The sequence below is a fragment of the Pelophylax lessonae genome (assembly GCF_965119305.1).
Source record: "Pelophylax lessonae genome assembly, chromosome: 3".
Lineage (NCBI taxonomy): Eukaryota > Metazoa > Chordata > Amphibia > Anura > Ranidae > Pelophylax > Pelophylax lessonae.
In genome coordinates this window covers 340,936,031-340,962,493 of record NC_138770.1, presented here as the reverse complement: position 1 = coordinate 340,962,493, position 26,463 = coordinate 340,936,031, and the positions used below count along the sequence as shown (strand labels likewise).

The following is a 26,463-nucleotide window of genomic DNA, read 5'->3' as shown; positions in this document are numbered from 1 at the left end:
AGAGCAGAAAGGGAGTTAAAACCTCTTGAAGTTTATTTTTTGCTGTTGAAATTTCTGGTAAATTTGAAAATTTTTACAGTGAGGGGAATTCTCTACTTAGACAGTTACCCTCAGTCTCCTCACTTGGAAGATTTTCCCATGTTCTTGGGAGAATAACATTTTGGACTTCCCTATTCTCACTTTATCTGTGAGAATGATCATCTAGAAGGGTTAATCTTTCCATTGGGGACACACAGTAATAAAAAACTGTTTTTGCCCAGAGACACTCAAGTAGCAACATCATAGCTGATATGTGGAATGAATATATATTACTAAGAAATGTTCTATTTTATTAAAAAAAATGTATTAAAGCATATCTAAACCCAAGAACAAAAAAAATGATAGTATTGCAAGTCCTTTATTTTAACCTGGTAATCCTGTCCTTAACACACTTCCTATTCTACTGAGCAGTGTTGTCACCCTAGGACAGGGTGTGTGTTAGGACTATATACCACTGTGTTAGGATTTCATATCTCTCTCTCCAGAGAGAAAAAACAGCCAGATCTGTAAGTAAATTCAGCACACATTACACACTTTGCACTTGTTAGGCACACAGTTAACCCCTAATTTCCCCTTGATGTTAACCCAGTGTCATTAGTACAGTGTACAGTATTATCACTGATAACTGTATTAGTGTTACTAGGGACATTAGTGTCAGTTAGCCATTTAGTATCCCTCCCAGACAGTGTCTGTTGGTGCCAGATTCCTCATCACACTACCACAGTCACACCCTAAATCACTGATCACCGCCATTAATATTATAGTGTCTATACAGATCAGTACCTTGATCGTGATCACAGCTATAAAAGAAAAATGTGATAGCACTGCTAACCCAATCATAAAACATATAACAAAGAAAGGAAAAAACAAATAATAAATTTGACATAACATAAAATCAAAAAAAGTACTGGTGCTAACAACGCAAAAATGACTATGAATGAATATAAAGTGCAAAAAACACCGCAAGGGGCTAACATAAAGTTAGTGGTGATCCTCCTTTAATATGTGCAAAATTCAAAGTCTCTAATGTACTGACGTGCTTCCCAAAAACACACTCGGTCTGAATATACTCCTTTAATCATGTGCTCCAATCACCAGGTGCAGCGCATGCTCACCTCCATTTTAGACCCACAAGGGGTCAACACAGCAAAATCAGGAATACTCTTGGATGTTCAAATTCCTATAATGGCTCCACACTGTTCACAGACAGCTCAAGGGTAACATATAGAAAGAGAGAATTGCATCCAATAGTGCAGTACCTGGGTTAGCTGACTCAATAAACCACAATACCCCCAGCTTCATAAAAGTTTTTTTTTAACCTCCAGATGAAGTCAAGTGTGATAATGGCGTAACACGTAGAGGTGGAGCCTGGTGGTGGGATCAGATACTTGGAACATGTGATAGCTGTTGGGATTGTTTTACCTGTGATATTATGCTTTTAATAAATGTGAGTCCATTTTATGCATAGGTGTGAACCGAGCCTAAAACTACATGAAAGATAATGATTTCTCTGATGGATCTCCTAAAGTGAATTGGTAAATGGTAAATGTGCATTGTTAGTGGGTACCGTCTCTGGAGTTCCAGAGGTTCAGCTTTTACCGTGCAGGTAGAAATAACCGTTACTGACATTTATATTCTTCATTTTGCTTATCATTTGCATATATCATAAGTGCATAAATATTCAAAGTACATACAGCATGTGGATTTTGAACATCCTAATTCAAGCCACTCTTAATATGTTTCATGAATAATAAACCATGCATGTATGGGTAATGATTAAGCACAAGATGTATGTGTAAAACATGTCTACGTGACCTCATTTTGGTGTCTTTGGTATCATCACTTTGAAAATAAAGGCTATTGGAATTCCTGGATGTGCGGCCGTTTCTTTCTTTACATGCATGTATGGCTGCTCTCTGCAGAGTTGTTGGCATTGTGGGAAACATATTACCATATTACCAAATTAGCATACAAGGAACAACTGTTAACTGTTGTGATTTTTTACACTCTTTGATTTTTCTTAACAAGGTGTCCATGTGCTAATGGCTCAAAAGGAAGTTACCTGGGATTGTCGCTGGTATTTATTTACAGACTCTCTTTATGGATTTTTTTTCTTCTCTGATACGTATATTAAACTAGATGTATTCAGTAATAACACTTTACTAATAAGTAATAAAAAATCCCACAACATAATGATAAATTAGACTATGATCACATACTGTATATAGGCATTCTATAACACACTGTACGGCCAAAAGCATCTGGACACCTTACTGTCACATCAATATGAGCATGCTGAACAAAAACCAAAAACTATGATCATTAATATGGAATCCCCCCCCCCCTCCTTCTTTAATTGATATTTAAGCCTCCACACCCTTTTTAAGGCTTTCTACAAGATTTCGTGGTGTTTTTTTGGGTCTTTTTTGGATTTTTGGGTCTTTTGGAATAAGTGTCATAAGATGGAATAAGGTGGAATAAGATGAAATTTGAGAGGTCAGGTACTGGTATTGAATAAGAAGACCTAGCTCACAATAAGTATTCCAATTTATCACAAATATGTTTAACAGGATTGAGGCCTGAGCTCTTTGTAGTTCACTCAATTTCCCCCACACATAAAAGTACCCTTACTGGAAACACTTGAGCTTAGTAATGTTTTCTGATGTGTTCTATATAAATGATTAAAGTCTAAGTTGCTCATTATGTCTGCAACTGATATGGGGAATTAAGTAAATCTCTGAAACAGAAAAAAAGACAGCAAACACCTTTTATTAGTATAGTGAACAAAAGTTAAAACCTCTGCTATTGTTCTATGTATATCCACTGGTAAGGGTGAAAAAACTAGGACACACGAGATATGGTGACATTTCACCAGTGGAGGCATAGACAGCAATTAAAGCTTAGCAGGAGTCCTTTCCTTCCTTCCCTTCCACACTCTATCCAAGACAAAAAAATGTAATGCATTGAGCTTTTAGGGAGTTGTGCACAGATATTCACAGAATATAATGAGGGTGGAATTGATAAAATTCCAGCTCTTTAAAACTGGATGTTTTTCTCTTTTCAGCTCTAAGGATCTGCTTTGTTGTCTTGATCAGACATGCCAAAAATCATGAATCATTAAAAACAATTTAGGGCATATGGCCTATTGATAACATAGCTTACAACAAAATGCAAAGGAAAGCTAAGAAATGAAAAAGAAAAAAACAAGGACCTGTATTTTAATTATATTAATAATAATATTATTATTATTATTAATATAACTGAGGATTTAACAAAGGTATATTTGATTGCGGTAAACACTGAAATGTTTTATTAAAGCCATGGGAAACTGTTGCTGAAACATCGTGTGTTAAGGCAGACTACTAAAATGCAATGCCTGCTTATTACAAAGTACCCCTATCTAGAATCACCACAATAATAAGGTAAAAACAATTGTGAAAAAAGTTAAATAACATATTTACCTTACCCTGGTTTCTGCCAGCAGTGATTAGGTAAGGGTGACATCACTATCCTTTCAACAAGATCCTGGAAACGCTGTGGATCTCAAATCCCATAAGCATAGTACTGGAGTGTCTTCTCATAAGATTTGAATTACTTAGCATTCCCAGGATCCCACCTGAAGGATGCTGACAGGATCCTCTTTTTTATACAGCGTTAATTAAGCAATTTTAGATTGGAGGGAAGGGGGCACTATATAATAAGCATTGTTTGCCTTTTCCTGCAAGGTCTGCTTTAAGAAAAGTGAAAAAAAAAAATCAGTCCCTCTTTAAATTGATAAGGTAACAGGATGCAAACTCAAAATAGATGGCATTGTTTTTTTCTAGGTAGGCAATTTCTGAGTGCTTTCAGAAGAGTGCTGCTGCACAAAGGCTGGTAAACATTAAAAAACCTTGCAAAAACTTGCATGTCAAAACAATTTGCAGATTCAATTGTATAAACAACTAAAGATATATTCAAATTCAACTTTTCCAGTAAAACTCTATGCCTTGTACCTCCAAATTAGTGATGGGGAAAATGTGCTTTGGCAAACATGTTCATAAGTTTGCAAGCTGTAAATTCTATTAAAGTCAATAAGAGGTGAATGTGGAAAATCAATTCTCACCATTTTCAATGCCTAATAACTGAGGAATTGTCAAATTAGGGACATGTATAGCTAGGCACAATTCTTGGGAACATGCAACAATGCAAAAAAAGAAAACTCCAAAAAATACCATTCAGCAGGGAACCCTTCTTTTAATAATGCCTAAAGTGAAATATTAAAAATACAAAATTCAGTTAAGTAAAATGCTTGGGCGATGACCTAGACCAGCTTGTGAAGTAGTAATACTGTTGTACAGTGGGTATAGAATAGAACTCCTGTGAAGTAGTAATACTGTTGTACAGTGGGTATAGAATAGAACTCCCCCCCCCCTGTAAAATAATCACATTTTGTTGCTTTGCACCCTGAAATGAGGACAAACACTGTTTTGTTTTATCCAGCTGTACTTACTTAGTGCAACTTATAACATCCTAGCGAACGATATAACACCAACATGTCAGAAAAAAAGTTGGAAAAAGGATCACCCCTTTTGTCAGTATTTTGCTGAACCCCCTTTTGCTTTTATTACAGCTTTTAGTCTGTTGGTATATGTCTCTACTAACTTTGCACATCTAGACTTTGTGTACCATTGAGAAGGTGATAGCTACATCTGATGAAGTTTGCAAGTCATTTTTAGGAGGTATTGATCCTTTTTCCAACTCAGTGATTCTGTTTTTGAAATATTTAAATTTTTTTCCGACATGTTTTTTTGTTATATCTTTCATTTAGACATTATAAGTTGCACTGAGTAAATACAGCTGGCTAAAACAAAAATGGTGTCTGTCTTCATTTCAGGCTGCAACACAACAAAATGTGATTATTTTAAAGGGGGTGATTCTTTCCTATAACCACTGTATATACACATATGAATATGAATTGGCAGTTTATAAAGAAAAAAAAATGCAGCTAAATGATATTCCCCTGCCAGCAAACAAAGGGCTTGGAGAGCTGGGCACTGCTCCAGGGGATATGCAATAATGCAAAAATCTTTTTTTTTACTAGGGACAAGGGTAGCTGGGTACAACTGGCAAATGCACCAATGAAAAAAATATAAAAAAAATAAAAATACCTTTGAGCAGGTAGCAGCTCCTTAACTACTTGCCTTCTGTGCACTTAAACACCCTTCCCATCCAGACCAATTTTAAGCTTTCAGCGCTCTCACACTTTGAATGACAATTGCGCGGTCATGCTACACTGTACCCATATGAAATTTTTATCATTTTTTTCACACACATAGAGCTTTCTTTTGGTGGTATGTAATCATCTCTGGGTTTTTTATTTTTTACAAAAAAAAGAAAAAAGACAGAAAATTTTGAAAAAAAAAAAAAGTTTTTCTTATTTTCTGCGAGTAAATTTTGAAAATAAATTTTTCTCCTTCACTGAAGGGTGCTGATGAGGTGGCACTGATGGGCACTGATAGGCTGCACTGATGGGCACTGATGAGGTGGCACTTATGGGCACTGATGAGGTGGCACTTATGGGCACTGATGAGGAGGTACTAATATGCCGCACTGATGAGCACTGATAGGTGGCACTGATAGGCGGCACTGATAGGCGGCACTGATGAGCACTGATAGGCAGCACTGCTGGGCACTGATAGGCGGCACTGCTGGGCACTGAGGTGGCACTGCTGGGCACTGAAAGGCGGCACTGACGGGCGGCACTGATGGGCACTGATAGGCGGCACTGATGGGCACTGGCGGATGGCACTGATGGACACTGACGGGTGGCACTGATGAGCACTGATGGGCGGCACTGATGAGCATTGATGGGCAGCACCATCAGTGCCCATACTCAGTGCCCATAGTGCTGCCAGTCAGTGCTCATCAGTGCCTAGATGAGCAGGCACTGATGGGCACTGACTGACAGCACTATGGGCACTGATTGTGGGCATTGATGGGGGGCACTGATGGCGGGCACTGTGGGCACTGATGGTGGCAATTTTTGTAGGTGTTTTACCTTTAGTAATCAGGGCACTGGTGATCAGTGCCCTGATTACATTCCTGTGTGTCCCCGGCGATTGACGGCTCCCCCTCCTTCCTCACACTGCAGGCTCCGTGTGAGGAAGGAGCGCCGGCGATGAGAGATGATCTCATATGTTTACATATGAGATCATCTCTCATTGGACGGCTTGATCACGTGGTGAATGGCCGCTGTGATTGGCCATTCACCACGATCTGTGATCGGCTGTGTCCAAGGGACACGGCTGACACAGATTCTCCCCGATGCGCGCTCGCGGGAGCGCGCGGGGGGCGTGTCACTGGGAGGCCGTTTAAAAACGGCCTCCCGAAAATCCAAGTCCGCGCTGCAGCCGTATATAGGCTGTAGCGCGGATGGGGGGTGGTTAATAAGGCTTAAAGTAAAACATTTAAATACAAAATCCCTTTAACAAAATGTTTGGTGAAAGCCCTAAACCCACCTTTGAAGTGGCACTACTGTAGGATGTACACAAGTGAAGTGACATTTTAAAATAAATGCAGCTAAATTACATTTTCCTGCAAGCTGTTTTTTTTTTTCTTTTTGAGAAAAATTACATAGGGACCCCCCCCCCCCCCATCTCAAACAAAGGGCACAGGAGCTATCAATTTAAAAAAAAAATACCATTCAATGTGAAACAGTTCACTAAAGTGTAAAATGAAATGAATGTTTAAAAAAAAAACAAAATTCATGCAGCTTGGCGGGACAGGAAGTGGGGGAGGCAAGCATGTGACCCTCTAAACTGTATCCGGTCACATGCCCTCAACACAGGGAGGGACTTTGCTAGGCTAGGCTTTACCATATTTGGTCAATTATATCAGCCAGCATTCCCTGCCTCTTAGTTTACATTTAGCTACTGGTTGGTAGCTGAATGGGACTGGGGATGAGTCACTGGTTGCTAGGATGCAGATACCTTTAGCTTCCTAACAACCAAAAGGAGGGGGGGTAGATGCATGGCCCTGAACGTAAGCTGTCATATTTATTGTCAGTTTTAATATGACCACTTAATGCATTACTTTCTTCAGAAAATAGATGTTTGCTTTGGCAGGTGGGCAAAGGTTATTTAGTTTACCCATTTTGGCACACAACTAGAGTCTGTTGCAAACCCTGTATGGTGGCAAACCTAAACCTAATCCCTACTACCAATAGAATGGGTGGCCTCATTACCCAAAAGGTAGACTGAAGAGATGGGAGGGATGAAACCAAGCTAGATGTTTAAAGGAAAAGTTAAAGTCTGTGTTTTGCTGCTGTAATGTTTGTATTTACTGACTGTTTTGACATGTGGATTTAACTAAATGTAACCTCTGTGCATGCATGTTCTGTCTACCCAGATTTGTTCACTTTTTGCTTCTGGAAGGACAATAAAGAGCATTTTCATTAGTGGGCCTAATGGGGGTTTGCCATTTGACTAATATTTAACTGAACTGACTCATTAGGTCTTCTCCAAAACAACATTTGTAGATTACCTTTCCCAATATGCATGTTTTACAGAACCAGCCACACTTTTTTTTAGGAAAGAGCAGTCCATCAATCGATGTGCAGCCTATGATTAAGTTGGACTGCCTATGTACCTGAAACTATTTAATATAAACATTTGGTGTGGCTTTCCAGGGGTCAGGGTGCAGCTTTCATTTTTAATTTTGTATTTCAGAACGAGCCAAGATGAAAGCCAACACCTGGGACTGAGCAGCTAGGGGACAAGTATGTGGAAGAGAACAGTGAATTACTCTCAGTTTACAGTTTTCTGTCTACATGGCTGCACATGTAGTAACATACTAAATTTTGAAGGTAACTGTGCTGTCCTAGATCATTTCTTCTATTGGATTTCCTATCTGTGAAGAGATGCTTGCCCTGCATTTCTTGTATTGGGAGTCCTGGATACTTGGAAAAGTTATTTGCATTAGTATACTGCTAAAGTATATGGCATTTAAAAGCCGCAGTGGATGTATGATCATTGGATGCCACAGTTGTTTACAGTAATATGCATGACGCCTTAGTATCCAAAAAGAAAATCATCAGTTACTGGCATTGACAAATATGAAGTACACAGCCAAAAACAAAGACTGAACAGAAGAGTCAAGAACATGGCAGGATATAAAACATAGAAAACAAGAGAAGGGCGCACCGACCTAGTGCAATATCACAAGATATTTATTGGAAAATAAAAACATGCCATACATTATACTCACAAACGTAAGCTGAAAGTAAGCATAAAAGCAATTTCTTTCGCAATCAGGAGACCTCCGAGACAAAGAAGCTTTTTGGTAAAGCCAAGATGGCTCTGATGAAGAGGGTTCTCCCTTGAAACGTGTCAGCCCAGCATCATGAATGCTTTCAAGTCCTCCTACTTTACCAAAAAGCTTCTTTGTCTGGGAGGTCTCCTGATTGCAAAAGGAATCCTTTCTTTGATGCTTATTTTCAGCTTATGTTTGTGAGTATAACGTATGACAAGTTTCTAATTTTTCAATAAATATCTTGTGATATTGCACTAGGTTTGTGCGCCCTTCTCTTGTTTTCTATGTTTTCAGTTGGATACCCATTGTCCTGAGAGGGCAGCAAGATCCTAGATGCCAGCTATATAGCAGCCCCTTGAACACAGCACTTCAGTGTAGGAGAGTTTACTTGTTTTTAGGATATAAAATATGTAGACAGAAAAACAATTAGTGAAAATATGCAATTGTGGGTAAACTGGATGGACTGGTGTTTTTTTCAACCTTACTAACTATGTAACTATAGATTGTGAAATTGAGATTTAAAACTGCATAACTAAAACAAAGGAGCAGAGATTAAAAAAAAAAATCAAATTCGGCAAGGCTAAAGTTTAGACAAATGCTGCTATTTGGCGCACTGTGTTCTGTATCAAGGCTGTTATACTGCAAATACAATAACAATTTTGCCAAGCCATATTTGGTTAAAATCTACCATTGCTCTTTTTTAATATGTGTGTAATATGCAGTATATTTAATATACTAAGCTTTGTTATTGCCACCTGTTCTGTGTAATTTTGCTCTACAGCTGAATACTTTGTGTCACATGCCCAGTGCAGGAATTTTTGTAACATTTCTTTCTTCTGCATGCTGTGCAGACCTAGGCAGTACCTGCTCATTCTGTTTTACATGTCTATACTCATAATAACTGCATCTCTATATGGCACTGTAGCCCTGCTCGTTTTATTTAGGATTATATTATTGCTTAGTCTCCCAAAAAAACATACCTAAGGTAATTGCAGTCTTTGCTCCACATTAAAACTCATTGTTAGCATTGTTGATAATATTAATTTATGTAAAGTTATATTTTTTTTTTGGTGATAGGTCTATATCAATGGTAATGCAGAATAATGATGGAATGGAGCTTTAAATATTATGACTGTCTAATTAAGGCAGCTGCTTGTTTCATATAAATTACTGGATTGAATTTTCCACCTTACTAGATCTTTATGTGTGACATGGCAAACAGCAGTCTCAAACCATCTGTGTGCTTTTTAATGCTAAAACCTATGTTTGCCAAACCAGGTATATTGGGAGTTCACTTAGCAAATTCCATGCTTACCATCCAAGATATAAATGCCAAAAATGGAATTTGCTGCTAACTTTGTTTATGAAACCATACTGTAATTTAGTCTTGCTTTGATAGTGCCATGCATTTGTAGATGTAAAAATAAAATACTTTCTTTTAAATGTACATGCGAAGATAACAAGTAACCTAAACCCAATAAATACAATGTTACCATACAGTCAGTTTTTTTTTTTAAATTATGAGCAAAACATGAAAACTGAGATTTATTTAAGTATGTGTCTTCATGGATAGCATGAATATATCAGCATAGTAAGCATTTGCCTGGATACAATAGAAATTCCATTCTAGCTCAGCAAACCTGTTTTTGTCAGGATTGACAATAAAGTTATATGCAAATCTGGAATTTTCTGAAGAAGCCATTTATCATTCCTCCCCCCTTTGACCCCATAAGTCAAGGAGTCAAGGAGCAGTGCCCTTTGCAGTAAAGGGGGCATTAGGAATATTTAGGGAGGGTTAAAGAAAGGATTTTTACACAAGTTGAGATTACATATAATTTATGTCTTTGAACATTTTGACAGTTTTCCTTGGAGGTAATGTATTATTACGTATTGTTTGTAAAATACATTTTTTTTGCTTATCTTTCTAAAAAAAAAAGTGTTGACAAAACTGCCAGGTAGTGTATATTAAAATTAAAATAACAGTGTTCACATTTATAAAAGTTTAGCTGATTACTACAGGTATGATTAATCATTATTATACAGGATTTATATAGCGCCAACAGTTTGTGCAGCGCTTTATAACATGAGATTTAAAGTACTAAAGGAAACAACTTGACCCTGGTAAAGGAAAACTTCCATTTTATCATTTTGTCTGAATATGAGCTGCAGCTATACCCATACGCTGAATGTCTGCAAATATATTGTGACAGCAATTTCCTGTAATCAAAGTGTCTTGAGGAAGATTCAGTGTTGAATCAAGTTGCAAAATGAATACTGGTCCAGAACCCAAGGGAGCAGGACCTTGTCATTTTCTGCTACAGAACAAAATGCTTAATAAACATGATTTTTTTTAAAACAATGAATCCATAAACAAAAAGCAGACACAGCTAAAACGATTTTAAGTTATATATATATAAAATATAAAATATGTTTTTTATGTTTTGTGTGGATTTGTCCATTATATTCTCAGCTTAGATATGTTAAAAATCAACTGTCTACAGATGTTTATAACAAATGTTACATAGAATACAATAAAATCCTAATGTAATAAAGTGCATTTGAGAGATTGTTTGTTGAGGAGTTTAAATAGACTGGTTATGAACCAGCATGATTCAAAGTGAATATAAGACAAAACAATGAATTTACCGTTGTCACAACCCATAATAATAAATTGTGTTGCTATAATTGAAGGTATTTATATTCCTATAAAGACATAAAAGTATATGTATAGTCCAATCATTTTTGTTTTAGCTAAAACAGGAAAGGGATAAATCCCACTATGTTTTTTTCTCCTGTCTCTGTCCCATCAGTGAGATTTCCCTTCACTTCCTGTCCTGTCCAGCAAAAAGCAATTTTCTAGAAAGGAGAATGTCCCTCTTAGATGGTTGTCATCACAACATGTGTTCCGACTGGAAGATGTACCATTACTTCTCATTCTAGTTACAACTTTTTTTAACATCACTTTCTGTCTCTTGTTATTCTATGTGACGGTTTCCTGGACAAAATAGAGAGGGTGAATCTACCTACCAGGGACACAGAGATAAAAACTTTATCTAATTTCTAATCTTTCTCTATTCTAACTAAAAATAAAAAACTTTGGACTATATGTATCCCATAGGAATATGTATCTTTTCAGGGATTGTGCTAGAGCATGTTTAGACATCTGTTGAATTTTAAGTTATTGATAAAACTTATTTTTAAAAAGTCTAATTTTTTTTTAATTCTGAGAACAGCAAGAAAAAGCTCCCCATTTACCCAACCAGGTGAAAGCATACACAGCTTTATTTTTATGGCTGCTGCTTCTGGTCACAAGAGGTTGCTTTGGTGGCAGTAGCATGTCTATGGTATATTTTTTAATGTTTGCCTAGTTAATTTAATAGATCCAAAAAAGATCTTAGTGAAATAAAAAAAGTATCATTCATCCATTCCTTCATGCATGAACATGCCTTTTTCTTAACTGAACCTTTGACACCAGCACAGATTTATGTGTCTGTTTGGCAAATGATTCATTGATCTTACATGATGGATGGCAGGAATTGTATCTCAGACTATGAATATCAGCTAATTCTTTTAAGTCAAGGTGATTTTGCATCTTGAAATTTGAGAAAAGTCATTGCTTATCAGATGTCACATAGAAGTAAATACATAGAAGACAAACATATTGCTCTCACCTCTCTCCGTAAAATGCAGTGGACCATCACAATGACAAATCCTTGCAATGAATCAAATACTGCGAACAGTATCTGAAACAGTATCGATCTTTTATCTGTCATTGCTAGAACAGCAGACATCCATGTCAAAGCCAAGAGTGGTAGAACAACACAGGAACTCCAAAGGGATGCCCTATGCAGAGAAAGATATTTGTTTGCTGAACCAGATTGTGCTTTGTGCATATAAATCATATCACAGAAGTTTAAATAAACAGCAAACACCTTCAGTGGTAAGATCGCCAGTTTGTTACTTGTATATTTCATGATCTGGCCATCTTGGAACTGAATGGGTTAATGCTAAAACACATTTATGTAAAAAGATGTTTCTCTAAAGGCAACACTTTAATACTGTTGCACAAGTTAAAAAAAATTACAAAAAAGAAATAAATAAAGAACAAAAAAGACATTGTAGTATTATTAGAAGAACACAAATTTTATCAGACTATTTTCAGACATGCACGGTAATAGATTTGTAACAAGAAGATGTAAATGATTTAGACTAACATGGCATTACTGGCGGTGGTGGCTGACAAAGCTGTTGTTGAAACTACTCCACACTTGGCACATTTGAGCGTCAAACCGCTATGAGGCTCACTCATCTGACTGCAAACAAACAGAACACCCACAAAAAGAACAAAGTATTCAATTTTCACTGAAATCATTACTGTGGTACTTTTTTTTTCTTTTTTTTTTAACTATTTGTTTTTCAATAAGATCTCATGCATACGTAACAAGATGAATGTATTGATTTGTATATACATGGAAGCTTTTGGTACTAAAGATGTATCAAATTACTTGAAATTTGCTACTCATATGATAAGAAGGATAATTTCATTCATGCATGCAGGGAATTTTTTTCCTCTATAAAAAGGGATAATTTTCCTTTTTGTAAATTAATAAGCAGATTATACACTGAGCTTAACATAAGCAGGTGCTAAATCAGACATATGATGACAATCTATATTCAGGCCAACATAAAATCTATTGTTTTATCTTAAAAGGTAATAGTTTAAAAGCCATTGTTACTTCTGTTAATATTACCACTAGTTATAATATAATAGGAATTTTGTTGCAATTGGTAAAGGTAAATTACAAATTGTATCAATTGTTTTAATTAATGTATTAAATAGCCTGAATATGGAGTTAGGAATGAATGGAATTTGATGAAGTTCACTTGCTGAGTATGCTTATTTTTTCATAAAACAGTGCAGAAGCATCAATTATTAAAAAAGTGATTGTTGCATCTAATACAAATTAAAATGAATACAACCCAATCACCAAACAGGCTTTTTCCCTGCCAGTAACATATATGAGATACAATTTCAATTTGTGCATATATCAAACTGTTGGTATCACCGATGACCATTATAGATTAAACAATGTGAAAATTGTTACAGAGCACTTAGTTGCACGCACAGGTGCAGCACACATATTACGGTAAAACAATCTCAAACCTTAAATTATAATAAGTAGAAATTAAAAATCAAAGAGATAAGAATGCCTAAATACATGGATGTAGAAAAAACGTATATAATTATAATTTTTGAAAATGTAATTTATAACAATATTTGAATTACTTGTTTTATTTTATTTTGTTGGAGATTGTTCTATATTAAAATATTACAGGAAAAACAGACTCCACGGGAGACATAACCTGTGCCGTTTCCTGCCGTAAACACATTTCATAACTATGTAATATACAAACTGTTTGACTTAATTGGTACTTTCAAGAAGTACTTTCATTGTTCATCCCTCATTATAATTCAGAGACAAAAAAGGAATATCATTGAGCAAACTGTTGTAACTAATTAGCACCATGTTTACTGTACACAAAATCACAATAAAACGTGCTGCATATTTATCCAAATCTCTTAAACATGACAGTGTACCCTAGGTGGTTTGTTTTGCAATTTTTAATATTGCATATGACAATTTTGTTTGTTAAAACATTGCCTTCTCTCTTAAAAATCCATTCATTTTTTGAACTAACATAACATATTTGCAAAAAAGAGAAAGCTAAAAATCAAAGGATCAAGTAGAAATATAATTTAATGCTTACATTGAGGTTCCAAGAACGTAATGCCTGCAAATTGCTGAAAAACTACAATTTATGAATATAATTATAAATTTGGAAGAAAAATACAGATCTGTTACCAATGTGTATATGACGTCGTGTTTTTGCTTATTCCGCCAATTTTCAGCTTTTTAACCAATTTAAGCTCAATTTTCAAACAATCATTCTTGTTTCTAGCTGTTTAGCTGGACTGGATTTTTTATTGGTTCATGGGTTGTTGGCAAGCTGCCTTTTTCATGAACATAACCAGTCAGATTATTCCATTTGCTATATTCATGTCCCAATCGCCTAAAAAAAATTCTGGCATTTGAATTGTGCCTCAATGTCCAAATGTCAGCTCATGTCTATATCTAGATTGGCAGAAGGACCCAGTAATTATGAAAAAAAAATCTGTCCCCTGCAACCAATCTGCCCTAATATGGAAGTACTGTAATATTGAAGAACAGTAATTCCACCTAATAGGGAAGTAGAAGGGAAGTAAAGTACTTATTAAACAACCCATGGTGGGGGGGGGGGGGTACTTGTATTCTCTTTACATAAAACCATACCCAAATAAAAATAGGATACCCTGTAAAAGAAATCTTTCTGGTGAAGATTTCTGTTCAGCATCATATGATAAATTGTGAAGTGCAATGAATGTCATCATTGCATCCACCAGCTTACTGATATTCTTACTAAATTTAGTAGCTGCGTACAAATGGAAACATGAAGGTAGCTTTAAAGTACAATACAAAACCCTTAGGATTCATGTACACAGACACAATCCTACTTCTATCCTAAACTATCTTGTGTATTTTAGTGTCTGGGCACCCCTGTGCAAGTAGCAGTTAATAACTGCATATAACCACCTACAACTATTCAGGTCTTTGAGTGGCTGTACACAACACCAGGGGCTCCCTGGGCACCAAAATACATGAGTTTGTTTATGCTGCAAGGATGAAGGTGTCCGTGTGCATGAACCCCTTAACAAATATCTTCTTTTTACATCCCTAAATAGGATGACCATCATTTGTTAACTAATAACAGTTGATAGGGTACAACTGTGAGCAGGTTTATTTGTTACCGGTATATACAACTGTAAGCATAAAAGAAAACTAAGATGTACTGGCAAATGGCATATAAGTATATTAATTAGCTTTTTTACTTTTACTGGTTCAGTACTATTCTAGCTTTTGGTTTTCTTCAATTTGTGTATTATTTTACTATAACACATGACAAGCACTATAGCTTGGTGGCATTGTAACTGCTTAGGATTTCCTGGTATTCCTGCTCTCTTCACTGCACATTGCACATAAAACAGGTGTTGTCAGTCTGTGCTGATAAAGCATTAAACTCTTCTGGTCTGAGCAATATATCATTCTCATTCTTGTTGCTTCTGTTGTATTGGTTGCACAGACTTCAGTCTGCAGTAATGCTTCTTTTAAAATACATTTAATTAAAAGAAAACAGTCCTGTCAGAAGCCAGTAAATCACATTCTTTTGTAATCCACCCATACCTGTTGTGCTATAAATCTTTATTGAATAAAAAGAATGACATTCATTTTCTGACCCAGAAAGTTTTTAGCCACTGCCCTGCTACATGTATGAACTGTTAGGCTCACGTCATATTGTAGAACTTGCTGTTGGTGGCCACTCGCTGGTAGTAGGATGACTAGGAGAGCAGGGAAACCACTCATGGCTTCTACGGTATCACTCTTATGCTGGCTGGATGAGAGAGCAATTGCTTCATTGCTTCTCCCTCATTAATGAGTGAGGTTCTAGGACATATCAGCTAATGAGGGAGTGGTGCCATTGAAGCAGGTGAGTATTCCATTGGATGATCCTGTTGCTGGAATCAAACACACAGCTGAAATGTTTTTTTATTTTTCCAAAATATTCAGCAAAATGCTTTTCACTTCACAGCCAGGTAGGTGCCAAAAGATAGACTTATTTCCTGTTTTTGAACACATTTTCCTATACAACCTCCTGATCCCCCAGACAGATTTCTTGTCCAATTAGCAGCCAGTTAAGTGGGTTATCAATATAGTAAAGCAGTAGGATGACCCCCCCCCCCCCCCAGCTTTGGAGAGTCACAGAATTGAGTGAAGAATCTTGTGGTAGAGAAATAGTAAACATATGTGTATTTCAACTATGTACTTAGCTAGAACTCCACCTGAATTCCAGGTATTAAAAATATAATTTTGTTCAGTTATGTATTCAATATATACAGTATAAAACAGATAGACACTAAGGAGATAATTTACTTAAACTGAAGAGTGCAAAGCTTCCAGGTTTTTTTTTTTTTTTGTCAAAGCCTAATTGAACAAGCTGAAGTTGACAACTATCAGCAAATTTGGTGAATTCTCCAGGTTTTACTATAAATTGGTCTAAATATATCCCTATGCCCCTTGACCCGCTAGGAGCACCCATCCCCACCTGTGTAGACCAAATTGATGTTGCTAACTCCTTTAAATATCTGGGCGTGATGGTCTCTGCTGAGCCCTCACACTATCTCCAAATGAATCTTAGCCCATTGCTGGATAGACACAAAATGAAAAAGCCTAAGTTGGTGTAAGCTCCCCCTGTCAGTAGTGGGCCGAGTAAATTTAATAAAGATGGTCTGGGCATTGCAACTTCTGTACATCTTCCACAACTCCCCTATGTGGATCTCTAATAAGTTGTTTAAATGCACAGACTCTCAATTCAGGAATCTCATTTGGAGAAGGAAAAAGGCCCATATTAGCTTAACCACCCTGCAGTATGGCAAGGATAGAGGAGGCTTGGCGGTCCCGCACCCCAAGACGTATTTTATGGCATCCCAGATGCAGCAACTGGCTGGCTGGGGTAAGTGCGACACCGATGACCCTATAGCTAGACTGGTGAGCTCATCTAACCCTAGCTTGCCTGCCAGCTCTCACTTAGAGATGAATCTACCAAGCCTCCCCTCTTCCTCCCCTACAGCAGCTCTTCTTCAAAAAGTTTGGAAGGCCAGGAAGGAGGAACTTCATATTATTGGTCCTTTGGCATAATCCTAATTTTCCAGAGCTTTCTAAGTTAACAGGTTTCTCAACTTGGCAGCAAAAGGTATTTGGTTCTTTCATCAGGTCTTTAGAAACACCTCCCTGAGGGCATATGACCACTTGTGAAATGAATTCTCACTATCAGCTAGGTAATTTTACCAATACCTTCAGTTTAGACATGCGTTGCAGACTCAAAAGCGAACTCTTAATTTTTCATTATCTCTAATTCAGCCCTGATGACTGAGATTTTACATTCAAATACTCGCAAAGGTTTAATCTCTTGGGCATATATAGAACTACTATCCTCTATCCAAGACCATACTAGACTGAAATGCAGGGCTCGCTGAGTGATAGATATTGGAGAGATTAATAGTGATCAATGGGAAATGGCTCTTGAAGAAATCCCTGTAACTTCCCTATCTGCCTCCCACAATCTCTCACAGCTATTTATTCTCCATAAAGCTTATTGCATGCCTGCTATGTTGTTTGACTGGGGGAGGAGAGATATGTCGCTATGTCCCAAATGCAATGTACATAGAGGCGATTTTATACATAAAAAAAAAAAAATGTTTTGTGGCGATGTCCAAAACTTGCAAGGTATTGGAACGAGGTCCTGCAAACTATCTCCATGCTTGCCCAAGTGCCTATTCCGCTTAATCCCCTGGTGTGTTTGTGCAGAGCCTTGGATGCTAAAAAGTATCCACAGGGCATATACACTATGATAATGAGACAGTTGTACTTAGCTAGGAAGCTGATAGCTAGGTTTTGGATATCGCCTACAATACCCTCCAGAAAGAAATGGGTTGAAAATGTTAACTCTCTCCTATTCAGGGAGCAACTGGCTTATCACCATTGAAATGCGTTAAAGAAATTTACTCTAGTGTGGCAGAACTGGCTGGTCTTGCTCCTACACAACTAGTAATGGATAGACTCTTACAACTCTGAGTGAATATAGTCTGTTTTATTGCTACAGAAGCTGGAATACCCCACCGACCTCTGATATTCATTACGTTATTTTGGTTTAGAGCCTATCTGTTATTACTTCAGAAAAACAGAAAGAAATGCCTTTTTGGAAAAAAAAAAAGAAATGCCATTGTGCATACATTACTGCACTATAAGCGTGCGTTGTTCTACTTTATTTTTCCTTTGTTGTTTGGTTTCTCTCTCTGTTTTGCACCTTGCTCGCACAGATTGACCATTGTATTCCGTATTTTTATAATGTATGATTTATACTTACCATTCTGCCCATGTAATGTTCAGATGCCTTTCTCTTTTATATCCATAAAAAAGTTTGGATTTAAAAAAATATATAATTTACCAGCAATTTAAAAAAGAACAAGCTGAAGTTGAAAGCCGATTGACTACCATGCACAGCTAGACCAGATTTTGCACTCTCCAGTTTTAGTAAATCAACCCCTAAATGAAATTTCCTTTTCACTTTTTCTATTTAACATGGTATTACCCTTCAATTATTTTTTATGTAATGCTGATCTTGTATTAGTTTTCTGCACTACTTGAGTTCCTAAGTCTAAAATGACATAATCCATAACTGTATAAAATCATTGCCCTTCAATGATATTTAAATTAATAAAAATAAAATATAATATTAATTTACAATAATGTTTGTAGGTAATAAAATAATAAAGAATAAGAAAAGGATACTCCAAAAGGAAAACATATTACTAAATGCTACTATTTCTGAAAATCTCTCATTGAGCAATTAGCAAAATATTGACTGTAATACTACAAGAAACCTAAAATGCAAAGCAGAAGGATATTTTTATAATGATTTCCTAAAGCTACAATTATATTGGGACCCTTTAAAAGAACACCTGATATCATTCAGAAAATTCAATGAATGCATCAAGAATCAAGATTAATAGCTTCTCAACTACTAAAAAGCCTAATTAAAAGAGAAAGGGAGCTTAACAATGTGTTTTACAGACAGCTCTATAGTAAGAAAGTATTAGGAGTCCTTCATTCAAGCACAAACTCTGATCTGCATACTGCAATTTAGAATAATTGAAACTACTGTAAAATTCCTTACAAATGTTGTAAATGACACTCTAGTGTCAGATTGACACGTGTTATATACAAAAATTATACTAGGCAATTATTGAACCATATGAATACTGCATTGTTATATTGCAATTCCATTTTTCAACCAATTCATATAAAACATGACTGAACAAAAAGTTAAAAAGGACCTTTAGCAATTCTGTGCTTCCTTCCTCCTTTAAACTGCCTAAACCTCTGCCCACACAGCTCCCACAACCTAAAAACACTAGATCTACAACATTGTGCCCAACTGGCTAGCAAACTATGCTGTAAGGGGGACTGTGGTAAGATATTAAAACGTTAGAAGTCAGGTAGTTATATTAGCAGTATTTTAAAACATTTCATGATTATTTAAATAAATATGTGCAGACAAAATGGTGCCTGCTATGTGTTTATATTATAATGTGGCTGCCATAAATTTTTGGCAAACCTCAAAGTAAATATATGAAAAAATTTAATTTGAGGTGCTACTTAAAATAATGATACATATTCATGTGCATAAATATATAACCGTGATAAACCTATACCCAAATCACTCAATATTTACAAATACGTATATCGTTTTTTTAAAAGGTGTCTAAAAATTATACAAAAAGTGTCCTCCAAAGATATGCAAAATTATATTTCTTCCACACCACATGCTTATATGTGCTCAATATGCTTTCTCAAACATGCTCCTTAGTGGTGTTCCTTCACTTTTTTATAAGGGGGGCACTCACCAGATAGATTTGGGCCACCAGACCCACCATGACCTTGACAAATTTCTATATTCTACCTTTTGATTAAATCAGGCTCCAAATCGCCCATGGGGATCCCCAGAACGAAGCATAAAGCATATAATCGTGCAATATGTTTATTAAAACTTCTTGTTACTAGGCTTAGCAGTAGATAAAAAAGACTCACATTTCAATGTGTCTCCAAGCTGCACCCACTACAATCGTTTAGTGAACAATATTCAGCGCCGTCCATTTCCTGGATCGGCGTGCATGTCACCTGCGTTCCCCTGAACCAGGAAGTTGCGAAACCGGAAGTATCACCGATCACCACTACGGACTTCAAAGCATTTCATCGGAAAGGCATCATCAGGAGGTCATAACTTGAAATGCATTCAGGTCCGTAGCGGTGATACTTCCGGTTTCGCAACTTTCGGTTCAGTGGAAAGCAGGTGACAAGCATGCCGATCCAGGATGGTGCTGAATATTGTTCACTAAACTATTGTAGTGGGTGCCACTTGGAGGCACATTGAAATGTGAGTCTTCTTTATCTACTGCTAAGCTTGGTAACAAGAAGTTTTAATAAACGTATTGCAGGATTATATGCTTTATGCTTTGTTCTAAGGATCCCTATGGGCGATTTGGAGCCTGATTTCATAAAAAGGAAGAATATATAAATGTGTCAAGGTCGTGGATGCTTTGTGAAAAACAATATTTTCAGCAGATAGGGGATTAATGTTGAGACCAAAGATCTAATAAAAAGCTGAGAGGGTCCTGGTGGCCCAAATCTATCTGGTGAGTGGCCCCCTAATAATAGGGTGAAGGAACACCACTAAGGAGCACATTTGATAAGGCATATTGTGCACATTTAAGCGCGTGGTGTGGAAGAAATATAATTTTGCCTATCTTTGGACACTTTTTGTATAATTTTTGGACACTTTTTGAAAAAGTTATGATTTTGTAAACTTTGAGTGATTTGGGTATAAGTTTATCATGATAATATATTTATGCACATGAATATGTATCATTATAAAAAGTAGCGCCTCAAATTACATTTTATCACATAATTATTTAGGAAAAAAACACTTATTTGCATGGTGTGTTGATTTACGAAACTGAAATTGCAGATATGGTTACAGCCAAAGTTATAATCATGCTATTCTTATGTAGAATTTTTCTCTGAAAAAATAAAATAAAATCTAATTGTGTTTTAATATCCACAGGAACAGAATATCTATAGAAATGTCTGTCCAGTTTACTAGGAATTTTAAAACCTTAAAAACAAATTTGCCTTACGATGCCTCCTTTCTAAGTTCTTAGGAGCTACTTAAGAGCGCATAAGGTTAAATTCTCATCCACCCCCTACTGCCGTTCAAATATCATTATAGATAAAAGAGGCTGTCTATCCCACTTAGCAACCTATAGTGTGACATAGGAGATTAGAGGTGCTAAAAAAGAGCTGGTCTCTAAAATTGCCTCTTTTTAACAGTATAACTGCCACAGGTTTTGGAGTTCCTATTATTAAGAAAGCTTCATGCTAGGACCAAGCACCAGAGTACCAGTTTATCAAGAGTTTTTTTTTTTACTCTTCTGCACTTAATGGGCTTTTCAATTTACTAGATGATATGTGTATAGACATAGGACATGTACCAATGCAAAAAAATAAAAATAAAAAGTCATAGTATAACTAAAGGCAAAACATTTTTTTCTTTTTTAGTTTCAGGTACAGTTGAGGGAGATTAGAACATCTATTAGTTTTTATTTGCTGTCTGTGCTCTTGTTGGGTAGATTAAACATCTCTATTTGTCCTGTTTACCGTTATTATTAAAAGTAAAAGGAGATACCAAATTTTGGGTTGTCTCCAGAAAAGTAACAGAGGGGAAATCTTCCAAACGGGGACACTATTTCTGATGCCCCGGGGTCCCCAAGAGATCCCTTTAACTACTTCTGGACTGGAAGGTTTTTCCCTCTTAATGACCAGGCAATTTTTTGCGATACGGAACTGGTTTACTTTAACTGACAATTGCGCGGTCGTGCAAAGCTGTACCCAAATAAAATCGATGTCCTTTTTTCCCACAAAGAGAGCTTTCTTTTGGTGGTATTTGATCACCTGTACGTTTCTTTTTTATGCTATAAACAAAAAAAGCAACAATTCTGAGAAAAAAAAAAACTATAATGTTTATTTTCTGCTATACAACATTCCCAATAAAATGAAATTAAAAATCAATTTTTTTTTATCATTTTAGGCCAATGAGTATTCTGCTACATATTTTTGGTAAAAAAAATCCCAACAAGTGTATATTGATTGGTTTGCGCAAAAGTTATCGCGTCTACAAATGAGGGGAAAGATTTATTAAATTTTTTTTACTAGTAATGGGGGCGAACATCGATTTTTTAGTGGGAATGCGACATTGCGGCCGACAAATTGGACACCTAACTGACATTTTTGACACTTGTGGGGGACCAGTGACATTACTACAGTAATCAGTGCTAAAAAAAATGCACTGCTACTGTATTAACGACACTGGTAGGGAAGGGGTTAACACCAGGGGTGATCAAAGGGCTAAATGTGTCCCTAGGCCAGTGATGGCGAACCTTGGCACCCCACATCTTTTGAAACTACATTTCCCGTGATGCTCATGCACTCTCCAGTGTAGCTGAGCATCATGGGAAATGTAGTTCAGAAACATCTGCTGTGCCAAGGTTCGCCATCACTGCCCTAGGGGGATGGACTTGCTGGATGAACATAGACACCTGCATTCGTAAAAAGGGGAATACAGGATCCCTGTGTTCATCACTGACAGAACAGCGGTCTGCCATATTTACATTGGCAGACCGCTGTTCTGTCTCCACTGGGAGCAATCGCGGGTGCCTGGTGGACATCGCTTTCGCCGAACCCGCTGATTGGCTCCCCCTGCGGCCAATCAGTGTGTGCGCGCGCCCCCACTAGCTATTCCACAAAGCGATGTACAGGTACGCCGTTTCGCGGGACAGAGCCAATCTGCTGCAGTATAAATATGGCGGCTGGTCAACAAGTGGTAATTTGCAGGGATTTCTCCTTACTTCCTGTTTTGGCTATGGGAAAGAAAGTGAAGGTAAATCTTCCCAATAGGACCTAGATGGCAAAAACAAAAAAACTGACGGGTCCTCACTCAGTTTTGCCTATAGTTCTACTTTAATCAGGGTCTGGGTATTTTTAATAAAGCCTAAAGGGCAACACTAAACAAACATAAATCTTTTAACCATTTTACTGCCAAGTATGTAGGTCATAAAGTTTAATCTGCACAGCATTAGACTAAATTAGATTAAGCGGAGGACAGGTAAGATATCAGGGGTCTTTTAGACCCTGTCGTCTCATTAAAGAGAACATGCAACCAAAACATTTATCACATAGGGGACTTTTTGTCCCTTATAAGAAAAAAAAGTTAAAGTAAAACATTTTTTTTTTTTTAAATTTAAGTTATACTCAAACACATAAAATCCCCCCCCCCCCCAAAAAAAAATAAAAAATAAAAATATATCATGTTTTGTGTTAAAAATTAGGTGTATTTTTTACTAAAATTTTGCATTTCCTAGACCTTTGCGCTAATATCTTGTAACATAAAAAAATAAATTGGTACTACCACTATTTCATTTTCACTATTTCAGAAAATATATAATGTTTTGGGGGTTTTATGTAATCTTCAGGGCTAAAATGATTTTTAAACATGTGTGCAAACAACATAAAAATGGCTCTGGCAGCGAAGGAATTAAGCAAGATGCTTGGGGGATGCCTTAAAGCTGCAAGTGGTGTAGCAGTACAGTATGATGTTGTCATTTGAAAAAAAATGCACAGCGGGCTGCACAGCAGCATGATCTTTCATCGGCTGTGTCCTCTGCCAATGACTGATCACTATATCGGCCATGGGGACACCGGACACAGACAATGACTGATCAGTGTATCGGTCCACTGCCAGGACCATGTGATCACTGTGACCAATCACAGCTGGTTAAATGAAATTGTACACAATAGATGGCTTTATTTCATGCCATGCCGTGTATACAATTGTGTTGTTAGCTGTGATTGGTCACAGTGATCACATGGTACAGACAGGGCCAATCACAGTGTGTTAAAAAAATGTAAAAAAAAAGAAAAACGTAATTAAAAAGTAATAAATATTTTTTTTTGTTACGTACTGTCACCAGTCAGTGTCCCTGATTATCACCACACCAGTTATATGACAACACTGTACTGCACTGGTGACAGTATGTAAACAAAATTATGAAATACATTTTTTTTAATTTCTTAATTTTCAAGAAATGATACAGGGTGTCAGTACTTTACTATTGATCAATTTTCATATGTATATACCATACTTTGTGGACTCTATAACTTTCCTGCAGACTAAAAAATAAACACTGATTTGGGTTATTTTCACCAAGGAAATGTAGAAGAATATATTTTGACCTAGATTTATGAGGAAAGAATATTTATTTGCAAAATTTTATAACAGAAACAAAAAAAAAATTGTTTTTTTTTTTTTTATACTTTCAGTCTTTTTTTGTTTACATCATTCGACACAATAATAAAAATTATTTTATTTTGCTGGACGATGTGATTGATGTGGATTTAAATTAGGGGACATTAGTATTTGTTTCATTATATGTTTCTTTATTGTAATGTTATTAAAGTATTTGTGAACCCTCATTTTGTAAAACAATCAATCAGTTTAAAATAGAAAGGAATGGCATATGTTTGAGCATATGTATATAAAAAAACATTGTACAGTATATACCTTTTTCCCTTTTTTATAAGTGATCACATATCCTCTGTACTCAGCTGCAAAAGGAATTTAGAGAGCTAGGGAGGAGAAAGAGCAACACACTGATCTTCCTATTGAATGGCTACATAAGGAAGGGACGTGTTAGCACAAGCCTAAAAAGCACAAGCCTGTGCTCTCAGGCCTAGTGTGGTCAGTTTTTAATAGGAAAGGAGAAGGAGAGGCAAGAACACCAGGTATTTCACACAAAGGAAACAATCCAAAGAGAAAAGGAGTACAATCCAAAGTACATGGTACAACAGACACATATCAGGAATATAAAAGGTTGGAGTATCATATTCTTTAAATTACTTTTTTAAGGTGTGAAAAAGTCATAGTATAAAGATTCTGTTACAAACCCACACATCCTTATTCCATTTTATTTAGTTATTTTAAAGAGACAGTACACATTTAAAAAAAAAAATCAGTGTGGGGTTCCTCTTGAAACTTCAACCAGACCCTTATCCAGTCATGCAGCTTGGATGTCCATGAAAGGGAGGGCAGCAGACACACACACCTCTCCTCTCCCTGAACTAGACCAGGCAACATGCCTTTCAACATTCTGATGTACCTTGCAAGGGTGGTGGCAAAGCCTCCATGAGTGACTAGGACCACTTCCCCATATGCAGTCCTCTAAAAAAGGATGTGGGGGTTTGCGATGGACCTTAAAAAGGAACCTGGAAGCCACCCATCTAATAAGATATCTCAATATCAGGGGAATGAGTACAAGGGACATTTGCATTAAATGCAAATAAACATTTCCACACCATGAAAAAGTCCTTTTAGCCCCCGTTCACACTGAGGCGACCTGGATGCCTGACAGGTCGCCGTAGGTCGCCTTCCATAGAGAAGCTGCGGACCCGTTCTAATAGGAGCGACACAAGTCGCTCCGACTTAGAAAAAGGGTCTGGAGCTTCTTTGGGGCGAACCGGAGCGACCTGCATAGACTTCAATGTTATGAAGTCCGTGCCGGCCGCTCCGAGGTCGCGGGGCGAGCAGCGCGCCGCGACCTATGAGGTCGCCTGGCAAAGTAGCGTTGCCCCAGTGTGAACGGGGCCTTAGTGTTGGAGGTTACATAACAATATAATATTTATATTGGCTACCAGTAATTAAAACAGAGTAACACATTTTTGCATACACATGCTCTCTTGTTCTAAGCATTGGGTAACTGCTAAGCACCTACTATGTCAGTAGACAGTCTCTCTTTCTCAGAAACAATTAGTAGGTAGAGAGTACCACTGCATGCATTTTCAGAAAAACAGCAAATAGAGATGTGCAGAATACAGTCATGTATAATAGCCAGCTATCACACATCATCTTTAGGCTCCCTTAATAAAAATGCCCAGTTATCTTCTTTAAATACATCCAAAATAAATTTTCCTTTTAGCAGTATTAAAATATGCACATTATATATATATGAAAACGATCAGCACAAAAGATCATTTGTAACAACAGTGAATAATTGCAGTTTTGATATAACATACCCTATGCAATCTAAAGCAAAACTGTAAGCACTTTTAAACTTTTAAAACTAAAAAAAGTGCTACCTTAAAGCAGATACAAAAAAGTATCTCCTATTAGCTAAAAAAGCATCATCTATGTGTCCTTCTGATCCTGAATTTACTCTCTCCAATGATTCAAGGAGTTCCATTTCTGGATACAGTGATACTTTGATAGAATACTGGAATAGCTAGTGGAGAAAACTTACAGATTGCAGATCGTATTACTAAATTCAAGGCGTTAAGCTGTTAGTAACATATGAGGATAAAAACGGTGCCTGCT

General features: G+C 36.8%; 1 protein-coding gene across 4 annotated transcripts in view; it reads right to left on the bottom strand.

Moving 5' to 3' along the window:
* The window catches only part of ADGRB3 (adhesion G protein-coupled receptor B3), a 1,221,611-nt gene that overhangs the window by 109,707 nt on the left and 1,085,441 nt on the right, over positions 1–26,463 (bottom strand). For 3 of the 4 annotated variants that reach the window (XM_082251901.1, XM_082251904.1, XM_082251902.1), the window contains 2 exons: positions 12,543–12,641; positions 12,000–12,171 (listed from right to left, as the gene is read on the bottom strand). In XM_082251901.1, the coding sequence (XP_082108027.1) occupies positions 12,000–12,171; positions 12,543–12,641 (271 nt within the window). The remainder of the gene's footprint in view (positions 1–11,999; positions 12,172–12,542; positions 12,642–26,463) is intronic. The other variant, XM_082251903.1, reaches the window with a different exon arrangement.